General features: G+C 35.0%; 1 protein-coding gene across 1 annotated transcript in view; it reads left to right on the forward strand.

Annotated features, from left to right (window-relative positions):
• SEPTIN7 (septin 7) overlaps positions 1-18815 on the forward strand; it is a 114904-nt gene that overhangs the window by 87790 nt on the left and 8299 nt on the right. Inside the window, exons 7-11 of the mRNA XM_058534525.1 lie at positions 1727-1844; positions 4220-4312; positions 5405-5501; positions 7203-7254; positions 11859-11984. Of these exons, the coding sequence (XP_058390508.1) occupies positions 1727-1844; positions 4220-4312; positions 5405-5501; positions 7203-7254; positions 11859-11984 (486 nt within the window). The remainder of the gene's footprint in view (positions 1-1726; positions 1845-4219; positions 4313-5404; positions 5502-7202; positions 7255-11858; positions 11985-18815) is intronic.

The raw sequence follows: 18815 nt of genomic DNA on the forward strand, positions 1-18815 counted from the left end.
TATAAGTAGATTTATTTGTTCAGCAGGTCCTGTTGAATCTTTGGAAGTGAGAATTAGAGGAGGGAGGAATCCTGGGTTTCAGCCTTGAATAATTGGGTGGATTGTAGTGCCATTCACTGAGATAGAAAGCACAGAATGGGAGGAAAAATTTGGGGGTTCAGATGAGCTTTTGATTTTGAGGAGCCAAAATGGGATGTCCAAGTAGGATTTCCACTGGATGAACACAAGTCTGGAATATAAGAGTGAGATCTGGGCCAGGTGTGAAGATTTGGGAGTCATTGACCCATAGAGGATAATAGAAGTCATTGTAGTTGATGATAAGCATACAAAATGTAGAGTAAGAAGAGAAGAAGGCCTAGTAGAGAATTCTGAGGAACATACGTCTTAAGGGACTAGCTTACAAAGAGGATCCTGAGAAGTACCCTAAGGGAACAGCTTGTGAGGGATTGAGGCCAAATGCTGCATAAGGGGCAAATTAAAAAGTAATGATAAACACCACAGTATTTATAAGTTAGCTGCTGCTAATTGTAATATAATTAGCAGCATGGAAGTATTTGGTGACCTTGAAGGTATAGTGGCAAAGTGGAGGCAGCAGCCAGGTTGTTGTAGGTAAAAGAGATGATGAAAAAAATTCTCTTTTGAGCCTCTTGTCTGAGAAATATAGTTGGTAGCAAGAACTGAGTGGTCAGCCCTGGTGGGCTAGTGGTTAAGATTTCGGGGCTCTCACCAGCGCAGCCTGGTTCGTTTCCTGGTCAGGGAACCACACCACACATCTGTCGGTTGTCATACTGTGGTAGCTGTGTGTTGCTGTGATGCTAAAAGCTATGCCACCAGTATTTCAAATACTAGCAGGATCACCCATGGTGGACAGGTTTTAGCAGAGCTTCCAGACTAAGACAGACTAGGAAGAAGGCCCTGGCCACCCACTTCTGAAAAAATTGGCCATGAAAACCCAGCAGAGCGTTGTCTTATATAGTGCCAGAAGGTGAGAGGATGGTGTAGAAAGACTGCACAGGGTTCCACTCTGCTGTACACAGGGTTGCTAGGAATCGGAATCCACTCAGTGGCACTAACAAAAGCAAGAACTGAATGTGGGGTTCAAAGGAGACTACCATTTTTTTTTTTTTTTTTTTTTGTGAGGGGATAAGCCCTGTGCTAACATCTGCCAGTCCTCCTCTTTTTTTTTGCTGAGGAAGACTGGCCCTGGGCTGACATCCGTGCCCATCTTCCTCCACTTTATACGGGATGCCGCCACAGCATGGCTTGCCAAGCAGTACGTCGGTGCGCGCCCGGGATCCGAACCAGCGAACCCTGGGCCGCCTCAGCGGAGCGCGCGCACCTAACCGCTTGTGCCCCCGGGCTGGCCCCAGGACTACCATTTTTCATTTAAAAACAAAACAAAGGTTTCCCAAATTTTGAGTAGTAAATGTAAGGAAGGCTATTCTAGGAAAGGCTTTTAGGAGCCTTTCTGATTTTTCTAATTCCTCTTTAGGGCAAAAACCTATGATCAGGGTGTTCAAGGGCAGGAGTCAAAGCCTTCTTAGCCAGTCCAATGCTTCTTGAAGTCCTGTTCTACCTAACTATTGCTGGCCCAATACATCTTATCTTCAGAGAGTGTTTCTGATAAGTGAAGTAGTTGCAGTGTGTTTAATTTAGCATTAGGGATATAAAGAATCTGTTCTCCCAAACTGATCAATTCAGTCATATTAAATATTATGTATTTCAGACTTAAACCATTGGATATTGAGTTTATGAAACGTTTGCATGAAAAAGTGAATATCATCCCACTTATTGCCAAAGCAGACACACTCACACCAGAGGAGTGCCAACAGTTTAAAAAACAGGTGAGGAGAAAGAGCTTGAACTCTTGGGTTTCTCTTACCATTCGTGTAATTTGCAGTTTTTCATATTTTCAGTATAATGTGTTACAATGCATTTCTCATCCTACTTTACTATATGGTCATTTATACTGTCTTGAAAATAATCTTCTGCCTAATATCTTGTCTTTTCTCCTCAAAGCTCTTATCCATTATCATAGAGCCCTTATCCTTTGTCAATGTAAATAAGGCTGTTTTAGATGTTTCTGTATAGCTTCTACCACCACCCCTCCCCATAACCTTTAAAATTATTTTCTTAGACTCAATTTCCAAGAAGAGGATTACCTTTTGAAAGGGTATGATTATGTTTTGGTTCTTTTTTTCCCTCCCATTTTGTCATGATGCTTTCCCAATAAAACCATCAAATTTCTTCTGTAATGGGTATATTTGTTTCAGTGCCTTGCCAGCGTTGTCATTTTTATTTTTAAAACTTTTTTTGGAATAAAGTGGTACCTGACCATTTCTTTAACTTTTAATTTAATTTTCCAGAAAGGCTGAACACTTTTTAAAGCAGGGATTTATTTTTTCCTCATTGTTCTGTTTGGTTTGTTATATATTACATTTAATGAAATGTAGGGTCAGTTTCTGGAACTATTCTCCTATTCCAGTAGCCTATTTTTTATTTTAGGCCAATGTTATGTTTTTTAAGCTGCAGCTACTTTGTATAATATTTAAAAATAGATCTTAAATTATCTCTTACTGTCCTTTGTAGTCCCCTTTGTAACAAGATACACCTTTTTCAATATGAATTTTAGGATACCTTAAACCTATTACTAAACAAAAACCTGTTGAAATTTGCTTTGAAATTGTGTTAAATCCATATAAGTTTTGAGAATGTTTTTTGTACATCATTTTTATTATATTTGATATTTCAGGAGTATATATTTCTCTATTTATTTTACATTTATTCACTCCCAAATGTGCTGTTCCTAAATTCAAATATGAATCATATAATACATGTCTCCCATTCTATCTTGATTTGTGTGTGTCTTGATTTGGAATTGTACTAAGAACTTAGAGATTAAAAAGATGAATAAGCAGTGATCTCTACTTCCATGTCAGTCTCATTGTAGTAGTTGTACAGTTTTCTTTTCTATATGCTTAAAAAAGTGGTTCTTAACGAGGGGTGCCTATCAGAATCATCTAGAGAACTTTTTCAAAATGAGTTACTGGACATTATCCCTACCAGTTGGTTCTGTAGATTATGATGGGGCTTTGGCATTGTTATTTTGAAGATGCTCACTAATGCCCTTTTAATATACAACCTCTGACTAAGAACCACTGCTCTTAGAGTTAGTTAGCCACTAGTGTTTCCTTTTTACTTCTATTCATTATGTGACACCTCATCGTTTATTCTCATGTTTTTTCTTATGTAATTACATACTCCAATTGTAAAAGATGTGTGGTCCTGTTTTTCTCAGTGGCAGTTTTACTTCTACCTAGTATAGTAACCATGTAACACATTTTGTTTAGGGTCCGTTTACTGCTGCTGGTGACCCCTGCAGTGAGAATAGTGGTGAAACCAGTACAGGCAGGGAACTAGTTCTAGGTATATTAGCAGTCAGTTTGTTGTGAGTTTGAATAGGGTAGGTAGTTGAAGGTTATTTGGATGTCTGTGTTCTGTTTAGAGTTTGGAGTGATTTTGGATACGATAATTTGAACTAGGTCACTTCTCATGTTTAATAAGCTGTCTTTCTTTTTTCTGCATTCTCCTTATTAACTCTTTAGTTTCTTAATTTCCAGGACATGTTTTCTCTCTGTGTGCTTGCCTGATCTTTAATCTTTGCTCCTTGATTTGTGAGTATGCACATATACATGCAAGGATATTTTCTGATCAGTGTGCACATTTTTCTCCTGGATCTGGATACTGTACTTAGTTTTATTTACCTTTGCCAAATTCTACGAAAAATTTTAGGTGAGTTTAAGCTCTGTTGATTCAGCTGAATAAAACAGTTGGTGAGAGTTATATCTAAAGAAAGAATCTCAGTAATTGTAAATAAATAACCTAAAGCCATTATAGTACAAATCAACTAGAGAAAGCCCTTTCTGGAATCTTTCATCATTTTTAGAACTCTTTTGGTATTATGACCATACGACTTGAACACTTCTGAGGTAATTCGATTTTGGGAATCGTATTTATGTATAAACTTGATAGTTTAAAAAAAAAAAAAACAAAAGACCAGCATAGTACTTTGGTTTTAGATTATAGTTTTGCATCATTGAAAAACAGTAAAGGACCTGGAGCTGAGGACCCATAGGAATTTAGGGAGAGTATAATAAAAATACAGCTAATGTACTAATTATGTGCGGTGTTTTTTTCCTTACTTCCTCTTTCATTTTAGATAATGAAAGAAATCCAAGAACATAAAATTAAAATATATGAATTTCCAGAGACAGACGATGAAGAAGAAAATAAGCTTGTTAAAAAGATAAAGGTTGGTTTATTCCTGTACATCTACTAAAACGTTTTGGGGCCTTAACACTATAATATCCACTGGAAAGACCAAAAATATCAGTGTTTTTAAATAGTTGGCTTACAAAACGAATAGGGAGATTATTCAGTGTTGAATTCAACTTTGCACTTAACTTTGTTGGTTGGCTATTATATGTAATAAGTCATTGTATGGAATAGAGAGATGAATAACATTATTCCTGTCTTCATATGGTTTTTAGTTAACTGCTTTCATATTATATAATTTTCCCCCTTAAAAAATGGGTAATGAGAAGGGAGAACATTTGTTCTTAAGCACTATTATGCTTAATCTTTCTTTTAAGAGCCAGAGAAAAATATTTTCTTTTGTCCTTTTATAAAAACTAGCCAAAAATCTATACCAACATAATTTTCTGTATTTTTAATTTATAGTCGTTTCCTTACCCTGGACCTAAAAATGGTGTATTGATTAATGGTATTATGTGAGCAAATAATTATCTTGGAATAATGAAATTTTTATATCAGACCGGTGAAGAATTTCTGAGGTTTTATAAAATAGCCATATATTTTATATATTCTTATTTCTGGGAGCTACAAGAATTTTGAAAGACTTACTCTTGAGTTACTCTGGATGAATACAAATCCAGTCCCCTAGATCTGGACTTGCAAAGGTAGAGTCTAGCAAGTATAACATTCTCTGCTTCCAGGGCTCTGAGGGTTGGTTTGTGATCAGGTAGGCAGGCTAGTCACAAGCCTCATTTTTTTCCTCTAACTGCTAATGTATTTTTTACCCTTTGAAATTTTTCCAGTATGGGACAGCTTATTCTTAGAATGATTTTTTAACAAATAATTTGATCAATATATGCCTTAGTATTCTTAAATTTTCAGAGAAAGTATAATTTTATTCATTGTTTACATTGGCGATAATGCCATGTAATGGCAGTTTACTAGAAAGTAATTGAATGGCCTGTAAAAGTGAATGCAGAAACTATGAAGGTAGTTTTTTTTGCTAATCTGTTGAGTAATGTAGCTTCTTTATTCTTGAATTTATGAGGACTCCAAAGATGTATTTGAACAAGAATACTTTATTTTATAGGACCGTTTACCTCTTGCTGTGGTAGGTAGTAATACTATCATTGAAGTTAACGGCAAAAGGGTCAGAGGAAGGCAGTATCCTTGGGGTGTTGCTGAAGGTAAGGTTTTCTTCAGTGAATGACTTTCTATGAGATCTCACAAATATAAAAAATTTGTATTTATATATAGTAAGTAGTATCTGCATACTACATTGATATAGTCTAGATTTGCAAAGATTGTTCTGAATTCAGTTTCATTTAGTCTCATTTGCTCATAAGTACATTCCAGTTTCTCAGACCTTGTGTCCCACTAAGTCAGGCAAGTAAGAGTTAAATTCTAACATTGTAGTACTTTAGAAGTCATTTGTCAGTGCCCCACCCTCCCACCTCTACCCCATCATTAAGTCTATTCTTGTTTTCTTATTTGAAAACATACTTATAATGCAAAGGTTCTTTACCAAAGATTGCTTCCAAGGGATCTAATAAGCCTCCTGAAATTGAAAATATTTTGGAGAAAAGGCCTCTCACTTTTATCTGAGTCTCACATGGGTCTGGGACCCTCAAGAATGATTGAGAACAGCTTTCATAAGCCCAATTAAAACATTCACTATTTCCTTTCCTCAAGGACAAAAGTCATCTTTTTTTTTTTTTCCCCATGAGGAGGATTGGCTCTGAGCTAACATCTTTTACCAATCCTCCTCTTTTTACTGGGGAAGATTAGCCCTGAGCTAACATCTGTGCCCATCTTCCTCTATTTTGTATGTGGGACGCCACCACACATGGCTTGATGAGTGGTGTGTAGGTCCGCAACAGGGATTTGAACCTGTGAACCCCTGGCCACCAAAGCAGAGCGCACGAACTTAACCACTACGCCACTGGGCCGGCCCCAAAAGTCACCTTTCTTGACCTCACATCTTTAGAGTAAAAAAAATTTCATTATTGAGAGATCCTTTTCTAATTTTGTAAGGAGTTTTAAATACCAATAAAATCTTAGTTATAGCATCAAACCTTAGAAGCCCTCTTGGCAATAGATGTGTTTCCCCAAATTTGTGTTTATTAGTTTAACCTAATATTTAATCTTCTGTGTTGTAGTAACTTGGAACCAAGATTGAGTCATGATTGTTTTATCTGTTAGTATTACTTTGAAAAATTCTGTAATTTTTAGGATATTGTTCCAAGTTACTGTCCTTATCAGTGACTTTCCCCTCCAATGACACTATGCTAGTCCCCAGCGCTCTGTCATCCCCAGGTAAGCTTCAGTTGCTGAGCTGAGGCTTTAGAACTTGTACAGCCCTTTGAAATATGCGCTGAGGAAATTGCTTTGTATCTCTAGTTTTAGTCCCCTCCCCAAAAAAGAGTGTTCCTATTAGTGATACATTTTTTAAGAAATAAAGAATTTTAAAATTCTAAGCTCACATTTTCATTTTGGTTACCGTAAGGAGGTTTTTCTAAAGTGATTCTGCCCTCACCCTTAACACTAAACTTTTAAAATGCATTTTATTGTTAAATAAATATATTCTTTACCAATAAGGAGACATACATGATCTCCCCTTTCAAAATTTCCAAATTGTTTGCTTTGGATAGCTCATTTGTTAGGTTTATATATTCTATCACTGAGGATTAAACTACACTAAAGTAATATTATAGCACACTGGTCTGGCATGCACTTAAATTAAATACTATGTTACAGTGTTAAAACTTAGTGAAAATTGATCTAAGCTGTTTGCATATTCTCTCGTTGTTACCCTCACTTTCCTGTGAAATTTCCTTTGAAAAGACTGGGTTTAGTGGAAATAATGTATGTGGTCTTCTTTTTTATAGTTGAAAATGGTGAACATTGTGATTTTACAATTCTAAGAAATATGTTGATAAGGTAAGTGTGAGCAATGATGAAAATAATGTTTTTTCTTTCCCTAAATAAAGTTAAGAGTTGGACAGATTTATTTTTGCATTCTATAAATGTAGCTAATTTAAATTGGTACCTTCATTCTAGCACTGACGTAAGCACTACATGGAGACAACATGGATTATTTCACCGAGGGTTTAAATTTATTAGAAAAAATACAAAATAAGCTATGTGGCTAGAGATATATAGGAAAATGAGTTTTTTTATCATTGTACTTTGTGTTGAGGTTTAATAATGAAAGGTATGGGAAGTGGAAAAGAAAAAGCTTTTGCTCTTCTTTAATGTGAAAAGCTTGAGAAAACTGGAAGGGAAGGCTAAGTTTTGAGCCAAAAGCTAGACTTTGAAGGTTAAAAGATGCCAGCCTAGTAGCTGGTGAGTGGAGCATTTTTTGTACTGGAACACAATGAAGAAAACCTATCTTCCTCCCAGGCAAGGAAACGTTACTCCTAAATTCTGTCTTGTACAGTACCTGATGAAAGAGAAGGAAAGCCTGTGAGAACAGGACATTGAAGTAATCCTAGTTAGAGGACCAGAACTTGAATTAGAAAAGCAACAGCAGAGAGGAAATCATGAAGAAGTAGTTTAATAGAACCAGAGACATTAGTGAGCAAGGAACAGAAAGAGGATCAAAATGAACCTCATTGTCTTCATGTTGAGACAGATTCCTTCCTCTTTGCTACCACACACTTTTTTCCCACTTCTCTCCTCTCTCATTTTGTTGCTTCTCCAGGCCCTCACTACATATTCTTTTCAACCTCCAGTTTTGGATGGCCATCCTAAGTTGATATCTATTCATTTTCATACTACTATCCACTTTCCCAGTACACAGGCGTCTCTTTAGCCACGTGGAAGTAGTAACGTGCGTATTGAAAGTCATGGAACAACAACAAGGTCATTCTTACGAGTGAGGGGGCAGGTTTAAGTGAGTCAGACCGCTACCTCAAGAGATAATGCTAATGATGAGAGTGAATTTTGAAATCAGAGAGATTGCCATAAAATTGGTTTTTCTCAAGGGAGCTCATGACCAGGTGTTTCTGGTAAGAAGTAAATGATAGGGTTGATTCAGCAGTTGGGGTTGCCAGGCCTCACAGAGTGGGAGAAGAACAAATGCACATGAAAGGGTGGTTATCTGTCTGGGTTTTGAGAATACAACACTTCAGGTTCTATTATGAACTGTTCCTTTCTTAAGGTATGACTCCAAAAGAACTAATATAATCTCTTATGACAGTATATATGTAGAGAATGTTGCATAAATATTAATTGCCAGTGCAATCTCTCTGATTTTATTCTTTTTCTCAATTTTAAATCTCCTATGCTGCTTGCCCAGTGCTTGACACAATGCTATTCTATAACTTAGTTTTATATATTTTTTAAATATGCAATCAGTAATTGCTTACATACCTAAAATACTACCGAAGGGAAGGCTAGTTACTGATCCAGAAGCTGGACTTGGAACGTTTGAAGGTTCTCAGCCTGGCAGCTGGTGAGTGGGACTCACTAGTATAAAAGCTTTGTAGAGCAAATGGACCCTTCCTGCGGGAAGATTTAGTACAGGAAAGCAGCAAGACAGTCATGCATGTATGAAAATATAAAAAATTCTAAAGTTAGGTAATATACAAGCAGATATGTGCTATGATATGGATGCTTAGATATATTAAAGGAATTCAGAGTAAGTGGCACATATCACTGAGTGGGTCAGTTAGGAAAGGATTCATGGAAATAGATCTTAACATGGATTAGGATAAATACAGCCATTGAATGATGTTTATTTGTGAGATTGGGAGTGATCCTGTTTAACATTTTTATCAATGAGTAGGATGAAGACATTGGCTTTACCTCCTTGAGGTAGATGGTTAGGTGATTTTACTTAATGAAAAATTCATTTATTTGTTAAATTTGCTGTACACATTTGTTTTTTTTCCCTAAAGCATAAATCTTCACTTATGCTAGATGGTTTTACTTTTGCTTCTGATCACAATTTTTCATTTATAGTTTTTACATTTAAATGTGTAAAACACTTTTGAAAAGTATTGAAGTTTGAAAATGAAAAGCTTAGGAACATTTTAATTTATTGCTTTTCCTTTTAAATTTGGAGAGGAGAAAGATTTACATTTAATATAGCTCCTGTCTTTAAGATAAAAGCACCTAGTGGATATTTAATATTTAAAGGAAGGAAATATTAATACCAATATTCCAGATGTCTCTAAATTCCAGGTAATTGAAATCTTGCAGGTTGAAGTTAGGCATAGTGGTTGCTTCTAAAACCCAAGTTCAAAGAAGTGTCATTTTGCTAATTAAGAGAACTGGCTGTTGTAGGCAAACCAAGGAAGACAATGGAAAGGAGGAAAACTTGATACAGATATTTTCAGGGTATGGCGATGGACAGTGCAGAAATCAAATACAGAAGGAAAACAAAAGGAGAGAAAGGAGGGGCCGGCCCAGTGGCGTAGTGGTTAAGTTGTGCGCTCCGCTTCAGCGGCCCCGGGGTTCATGGGTTCAGATCTCAGGCGTGGACCTGTGCACCGCTTATCAAGCCATGCTGTGGCAGGTGTCCCACATATAAGGTAGGGCAAGATGGGCACAGATGTTAGCCCTCAGCAAAAAGTGGAGGATTGGCAACAGATGTTAACTCAGGGCTAATCTTCCTCACCAAAAAAAAAAAGGAGAGAAAGGAGTGCTATTATATCAGCAATGGTAAATGGAAAAGATGAATAAATTCCTCAAACTGTGGAGAAAACGGTATTTCTAATTATCTAATTACTTTAAGAGTGGAGGAATGGGTTGAATCTTAAAAGGATAAAGTAAAACGTATTTGATTAAGTGGAAATAGAGACTTTTGTATCCTGAAAAAAATCAGAACTAGGTAATCATAAAGAAGGATATTTTAGTGAAAGGGAAAATTTTTTCATTATCTAAAATGTTAGATGTCATTAACAAAAATAGCTTAACAATTAATTAATGACCACCTTATTTTTATTTTACACATCTTGTATTTCAACTACTAAGTACTCTACCTCAGGTCCCTTAATGATTTTTTAATAATGCGGTGATGAGGTAATATATAATATTTAAAATTAAAAAGATTGCTTTATTTTGGCATAGTTATTTGTTCTTATTATTCTCTACTTCGAGAAACTGGAATAGTGATTTATTCCAGAAAATCAAGTGTTTATTATCTCTCACCTTCAATATTTGGTTATCGGTGTTTTTTAATGGGCCCCTTATGTACTATCTGTAGCGAGCATACAAAAGGTGACAGCATGTTTCTCGTAAAGGTGAGCTTCTAGATAGTTGAAGAGGTTATATGATGTCACCTATAACACATACTGGGACCAAAAAATGAGTGCTCTCCAAGGAGAAAATTATCATGGATTAGAGTGGCTTGACTTCAAGGCTGGGAAGAGTGCTCCCAAAACAGTAGAACTCTTAAGTTTAGAGAGTCAGTGACAAATTAGCATGAGCTATTCCATCTCAGCCACTGGATATGCTAGGAATAAGGAGCTGCCTGACTTGGACTGAAGTGGAGAGAGGTAGAGCTTTAGGTGTAACTTTAGTAGCCATAGAGAGGATAAATTTATCAAGGAATGGAGTATAAAGGGAGATGAGACTTCTGGAAAACCCAGACTTAGAATTAGGAGAAGTAAACTATCAGAACTGCATGAAAGTGTCAGATAGTAGGAGATGAATCAGATTAATTGAACATCACATTCTGTTCACAAAGGGGAAAGTAATAGTAAATGTCTTTTGGATATCAGAAAGGATTAAAACAGAGTATACCTTTATGTTTGTCTCCCAGAAGGGAGTTTTGGTAAAGTGGTGAAGGTGAAAGATGGCAGATGGCAGATGCAGGAATGATGATGAGAAAAGGGAGGATCAGATGCCACGCTATGTATATTCAAGAAAACTGCATTGGTAAAGGATATCATAGAGAACCTCAGGGTGATTCAGGCATCTTGAATCATTAAGGAATGATGAAACTGTTTCATGTATCATATAGTTTATCTCACATGTATTGATTTTATATATGATAGAAATACTATGAGCAAAAATTCTTTTAACTAAAATACCACATTCATTGGACAGTTTGAATAAACAGAAATTTACTCTAAATTAAAATTCCCCAGTTTGAATCCAACTTGATGTGTGATCTAAAGTGTCCCTGTGTATTACCTTAGTAAAAACTCAAATGTTAAATATTCCTAAAAGAAAAGCAATTTCTTTTAGGTTTTATGAGCTTCAGTAGGAGTTAATCTACTTTCTCTTCTCTAGTAAATAAAATATGTACTATAAAGGTAAATACTCTTCTGTAGAAATGGTGTCCTTTAGTAACTGCTTTGAGGGGATTTATGGCCTTAAATTCTCATTTGGAACCTAAATTTCCATTGGTCTCAAGTTACCACATTGTATCTTGCTCTACTTTGAGTGTAAATGAAGACAGATGAGTGTCATCTTCCTTAAAAATAGTCTTTTGCTCGTTTTAAGTCTGAAATTTTGGTTTAGTAAAATTTTGAATTTACATCAAAGCTTTTTTAATAGAAGCAAATTCTTGATATGTTATTTATTTATGACAGAACACACATGCAGGACTTGAAAGATGTCACTAATAATGTACACTATGAGAACTACCGAAGCAGAAAACTGGCAGCTGTGACTTATAATGGAGTTGATAATAACAAGAATAAAGGGCAGCTTACTAAGTAAGTATACATCGTTTCCTCCAGAAAAGGTATTCATTTTCATCAAATTCCTCCTGGCTACTCAATCGAAAATTGGGATAATTTTCTTCATGCACAATAGTAGAAATTTATATTGTTAAATTCTCTTTTGGCAGTTTTATATTTTACTTGTCAGTTGTTGGGGGAAGTGTTGTTTTATTAGCTTGAAGGAACTGTGCATTCTCTCCAGTCATTTGCCATCATCTTTATAATCTATACACCACACGTTTAATAGATTCCCAATTGAAATCAGACAGCTCCGGGCCGGCCCCGTGGCTTAGTGGTTAAGTGCATGCGCTCCGCTGCTGGCGGCCCCGGTTCGGATCCCGGGCGTGCACCGATGCACCGCTTCTCCGGCCATGCTGAGGCCGCGTCCCACATACAGCAACTAGAAGGATGTGCAGCTATGACATACAACTATCTACTGGGGCTTTGGGGGGAAAAATAAATAAATAAACATAAAAAAAAAGAAATCAGACAGCTCCTCTAGCAAATGTTTGTTTTTTTTTTTTTTAAGAGAAGAGAAGAGTTACTACCAATATCTCTTAACTTATTTTACTTTTAAGATAAATATCCCATAGTCTCTTTAAGGAGACTAAACATAGACCTTCTACCTTTTATTATGTCTTTTTAAAATAAACCATTTTGATAGCAGAGTTTTCACTAACAGATTGTGTATAGAAACAAAGGACAAGACCAAACAAAAGGAATATTTAGTTGAAGGTAGTCTTGGTTACCTTTTCTGTTCCTCTTGTGTATTTCCAGGGAGCAGTTTAGTGGGAGTTTGGATTTCTTCCGTTGTTAGAGTGGTATGAGTGACTGCCCAGTGTGTAGCTTCACCATTCTGAGCTAGTGTCTCAAGCTGTGATGGTTTTATAATGGGTAGGGAAAAGAGATGTGTGAGGAGGCTGGTGAGTTAGCTGGTGTAGTTCTTGGTAGCAATGGCTATGCCCTATTTTTCCTTTTGGGGGGATAGTTGAAGATCATAAGTATCACGAAAACCATTTTAAGAATGGATGTACATTTGTAGCCAGGTGTTATCTACCATTAGAGGATAATCCTAAAGGATCATCTGTATAAATAATGAGAAAGGCAAGTTCTCAGAGTAGCAATACTGTGTTTTATAGTGGTCAATGTTCCTTATAATGGGAAAGAACAATGTTCCTTTTTTCTTTTTTAGTATGTCTCTACAGTAGCCCTAAATTCCAGAAGAAAGCACACAAAGCATTAACAGTCATTGGCAAAGTTGCAAGCAGTTCTCTTTTAAAACTGATCCTAGGCCTGACTGTATGTTTATTTTCTTTTATATTTTCCTAGTGATGTTTGGGTCAGAGTTTATAATCTCTTTCTTAACTTTCAGTTTCTTCTTATGCTATTAGCTTGCTTATTTGAGGAACTTTATTGATCAATTCATAGGTTTTCTGGTTTCAAGGATCTCCTGAGAGGGATTGTTAAAAACGTAAATTTCCAGGTTCAATCATTAGCAAGAGATTATGATTCAGTAGATATGGAATGGGCCTGAGGGTTTGTATTTTTAATAATCACTGTAGATGGTTCTGATACAGGTAATTAGTAATGCATACTTTGCAAAACACTGACTTCTAGGAATTTACTACTGCTGTTTTAAAATTTGATTTGGTTAATATTTCAACAATTTTTTTATGTTTAAAATACAAGATTTTATTTGAGGTAAGGTTCAGTACATGAGAAAAAGGCAAGACTTTTTATCTTTTTAGCAAAATTTGTATGAAACAACTGTATTTAGCACCAAAATATAAGGCTCCATCATAGTAAATATTGTTCATAAAATCCTAATCCATTTAAATGCATTTCAATAGCTTATGGAGTTTTTAACTGTTTAAAAGAAAAGCATACACAATTATAAAGCCACGGATAATTTTATAGTATGTTAAAGGGAAATGTACTATCAATACATATTTTTCACTAAATGTATGTACTTAATGTTTGATTATTTTTCTTTTAAACATTTGTTCTTGTCTTAGAAATAAGGAATTGTTTGTTTGCATATTTCCAATATCAGGCTTTTAAAATAATGCTGTTGGGATATTTCTACTGTGGGATGCAGATAAGATAATTCAGAGAAAAATTCTTCTGCATACGCAGAATATAGTGAGGATTACTTGAGTTAAACTGTAACCCGAGTGAAAACATAAAAAGTAGAATTCTATTGGAAATGTATTTCTTAATGAGATGAATCTTGTCCACACTTTGCCTTTGAAAATAGTAAAGAAGTTTTGTATTGCTAAAAAGCAGGTTGCCCCGGGAGTTAGTATATTATTTTATTTTATGTTAATAGTAAGTAGAAAAAGAAATATTTTTAAAGATTGAACCAACTGGGGAATGGCTCTAATTAGAAGAGATATTGATATAATTTGTTAAATTAGGTTTTTACTACTTTATTGAATAACATACACTGAATCTGAAAGAAGTCACATGGAAGTTTTATCCATTGGTTGTATCTTATATTGTCTTGAAAATGTTAGCAATTTCAGAAAACTTTCCAGTTGAATTTTTTTTAAAAGATCAGTTATCAGTAACTTATGGTGCTTTAGCTGATGTAGGGGTGTTCTTCTTTATAGCTAAGGACCCGTCCATGAATAACTGAAAAGAATGGCTAATATTTAAATATGTGAAGTAAGCAAATATGAGTTGAGGCTTCTTATTGATTTGTATTGCTCTCATGGGACTCTTCCCTCCATAGCAATGCATCCTTTGATAATGGTGGCAGGGAGAGGTTGAGGTTGCAGGAAGCTTGGAGTGAAAGAGGCAGAGTGATTAAACAAAAATTCCGGTTCTCCAATCACCTCCCTCTACTATATATCTGAACTCAGAGCATCCCAACGTGGACCCAAATACCATGTTTTGAGACCTAACAATCACACTTTGCCCTTAAAAGAAACATGTTTAATACTGGGAGATACAGATATTCTATGGGTTTATGTTATAGTGCTTTGATTAATCATTGAGGGAGACTTCTCTTTTGTTACCTGGAGGTTTGAAAACTGTACACCAGTGACAGTGTAATTCAGCTAAGGGATAGGTACGAAGAATTGGTCTTCTGTAAAGTGAGAGATGGGCTATCTGTAACTTGGAAATTTTCAGACAGATCACTTTAGGTAAGACTTTATATGGAAGTTAAGGACCTGGAAATTGATTCTCTTAAAACTGCGCAGGCTCAAGTAACTCTTGGGAAGACTTCATATAGAGACCCCAGTTCGAAGAATACCATTGAACTAGACAGTCTCTTTGGTTTTTTAAAAAAAATGTGGACATTTTATTACTTTCTTTATTACTTCGTAGGTCTCTAAATAGCATCTGCAGGCAATTTGAGAAAGAAATAAAATTGATAATAAGGTCATTTATTCATCCGTTGGTTGCTGATGGACCTGTGTTTTTTCATTGCCCTTAACAATATATATACATACATATATGAGTCTATTCAAAATTTATAGTTATGTTAACCTTCAGCAATGTACACTCAACAAAGTGCTAATCACACTTTGGTTTTAGAACATAAGCTAATTTTTTTAATGTTAGTCATTGAGTTGTAAAGTAGATTAGTTTGTCAGATTAGTTCATCTTATATTTAATTTTCTGAGTCAGTTTTGGACAGACTGTAGAGTGTATTAAACCATGAGTTAAAAATAAAAATATTTGGTTTGTATGTCTGAAAATGTGCCTTTCTGTTATGTTAATGGTCCTAGAAAGTTATATTTTGGAGGAACTTAAGATTTAGACATCACATTGTACACCTTAAATGTATACAATGTTATATGTCAATTATATCTCAATAAAGCTGGGGAAAAAACCCAAGATTTAGGTTATGTAGTTAAAATCTAAAAAATAGTTGAGCTTGTCTCATCAAATACTAATTTGTCTCAAGGCCAGAGTCTGGAAAAGTGGGCACTATTCTTAGCAGCTATTTAGGTATTACTTGCATCTGGAAAAGAAAATATCGAGTCACCTATTTTAAGTATTTCTTAAATCCTCAGAGAGAGTGTATCTTGCCCACCTCTGTCTGGAGAGTAAAGAGTGGTTGGAAGTGAAGAGAAAGGGAGGTCAGGTTCCAGATCAAAGAAGATTCAACTAGAGGTTTTAAAGGAAAGGGGAGAAGAATTAGCCATATCCAGATTGTAGATCTCTTAAAGAAAAGCAAGTGATCCTCAATAAGGGCAAGGGCTGTCCTTTGCTAATCCTGCTTCTTAAAGTTTTACCTGCTTCTTCCTTCCTTGCACCTTTTACTTAAAATCACATTCAATTGGCAACTCTTTTTTTGAACTGTTGTCTATCATTGGCACCAGTTATGACAACTGATATCTTGTTCCAAGTTGGGGCACAACTTGTTACCTCTTTCCCATATGTTAATTTATTTCTCTGATTTCTGTAGCCTTCTCCATCTATAGTCTTGCGACAACTTTATGGATAACTGATTTAGAAATGACTAAAAATACAGGTTTCCAAACACTAAACCTCAGAATTCTTTTGGTACATGGCAGAGTTTTCATTGATTGAAAGAGAAGAAGACAGTTTTCCAAAGTTTTTCCAAAAAATTAAATTTATTCAGTTATCTCTTTTATTCTTTGTTCAAATGTCCTTTCATGAAAATGTAATGATGGTAGAGTATGTTTTGTTTATGTTTGGTTTTAGTGCTCTAACTTGGCAAAATAAAATGTTGGCAACTATTGTTTCCCAAAATTTTTGGCAATTTTTATTGCATTTTGAAATCCAATTAAACGAAATTCCTTTGGAAAATTTTGTATGAAAATTGCTACGTGTCCATATGCATAGTGGCCTACCAACCATTGGAGCAAAAGTATGTAAATGTACTTGCTTAATGTGTTCTTCAGGAAAGACCACACATAATTTAAATGAAATGTGGACATCTTTCATTACACTCAAAATGTGGGTCATATAACACAACCACAATAGAACCTTACTAGGTCAACCTTGTGTGGTCCTTTCTGTGATTCTGTTATTGGTCATGTGAATGGGTCAGTCATCTGGTGGCTTTCAGGAACTGTAACTATAACCCCTTAAAGAGGATCCCTAGAAGGAGCTAAGTTACGTCTTTGAGGGTTTAGTGTGATATTCAGGTTATGCTATAGCCTTTTTTATTTTTATTTTTTCAAAATGTTTTACCAGGCCTTTTCATTTCTTTGGCTGAGTTGCTTTAAATTTCTCTGACATGTTTTAAGTTTATAAGCTTTAACATATCTGTGTATGTGAAGATGTTTCCCATTAAAAAGCAGACAGGCAGTGATATAATTTAAATGATTTTTCCAGCCATCTAATAAAGTTTTCTAAAAAAAAAATATGACAAAAAATGATCTTTTTTCCTGTGTTTTCTATATTATAGGCACAATTTTATATTACAGTTTTCTAAATGTCACTTTAATAAAGATGACTAGAAGAGGGTTGCTAATTAATTTAAACATAAAAGAGATTTGAAAGTTGTCGACGCAAAATAACCAATAACCATTCTATAGATAAGAAAAATAAGGTGAGTTTACTTGAGCCAGAGTGAGGATTATAATCCAGGAAGGCCTTAGAAAGCATTCTGGAGAAGCAAGGTTTTCAGTACAGTCTTATATCTTTTTAGAACAAAGAACATACATTAAACACACCCAGGATACATTTTTATCAAAATTTCAGAGAGGTATTCAATTGCAAATTAGCAAGTCAGTGTGACTGCGATGTCAAGAAAGGGACTAATCTGAGCATTACCAATAGGGTTTAGGAGGGGAAGTATGCATTCTTATCTTAAGAGTGTATTCTTTACTTGAATGCTTAAAGCAGATGTACAATATATGTTTGATAGGCCATAAGTCAGGCTTTTTTAGTTCAAGCCAAATCAGTTTTGAACCCAAATAGTTACCCCATATACCTCAATATGTGAAAATCTCTTGTCATTCATTTTCATAATGATTTGGTATAGTGATTACTAACAGAATTTTGGAAAAGAAGCTAACTAGTTTTAACAAACTTTGCTGTAAACTTTTGTTTTAGGGCACACACCTTAATTATTTAATTGTGAAATCTATGAATTTGCCCTTAATTGCTGCTTTTAGTGTGGTTTACTTTGTGTGCAAAGTCTCTGTATTTTTTGTTTTTTTAGGTATGACCCAGTTGAAAGCATGTAAGTGGTTGTTTTTCCAAACACATAGGCAGTTTTATTATGTAGAGATTTTTAAATTTAAAATTTGAAATTAAAGGCAAATCTCACAGTTTCTCTACAGACTGTTTCTCTGCAGTCTTCTGTTTTCCCCCAAGAGTTATTTAAATAATAATCTAGATGACAGTGTTTGCTCTTGGTAAACTGGTATCCTTTTCATGTGCAAATTATACTATGAATTCTTTAAATTTACATGCATTGTCCTTTTCCTCCCAAGGATAAAATTAAATGAGCATTTTATAGATAGGTTATTATAAGTAGGAATATATATTTAACTTTAAAACCAGGAGTATATATTTAACTTTAAAACCACAATTCTGTCTGGATTCTAATTTATTTAATACATTTACAATCTTGAATTAATTGTTTTTAAATAACAACAATATTGTTGGATAATCTAAGTTACTTCAACGTATATATTCAGTTATTTAAGACTGTCACTTCAAAAACAGTTACTAGATTATTAGATTAGATGGTTATTAGATTATTAGACTTTTCTAGAGTCTAAAAAGATTTTGGGGGGTGGGAGAAGTGAGGTTATAGATCCTTTAAAAGTCTAACAAAAGCTTTGGACCCTCTCACCAGAAAAATGTTCGCATACTCACGCAAAAACACACTCA

This window comes from Diceros bicornis, chromosome 3, assembly GCF_020826845.1.
Source record: "Diceros bicornis minor isolate mBicDic1 chromosome 3, mDicBic1.mat.cur, whole genome shotgun sequence".
Classification (NCBI taxonomy): Eukaryota; Metazoa; Chordata; class Mammalia; order Perissodactyla; family Rhinocerotidae; genus Diceros; species Diceros bicornis.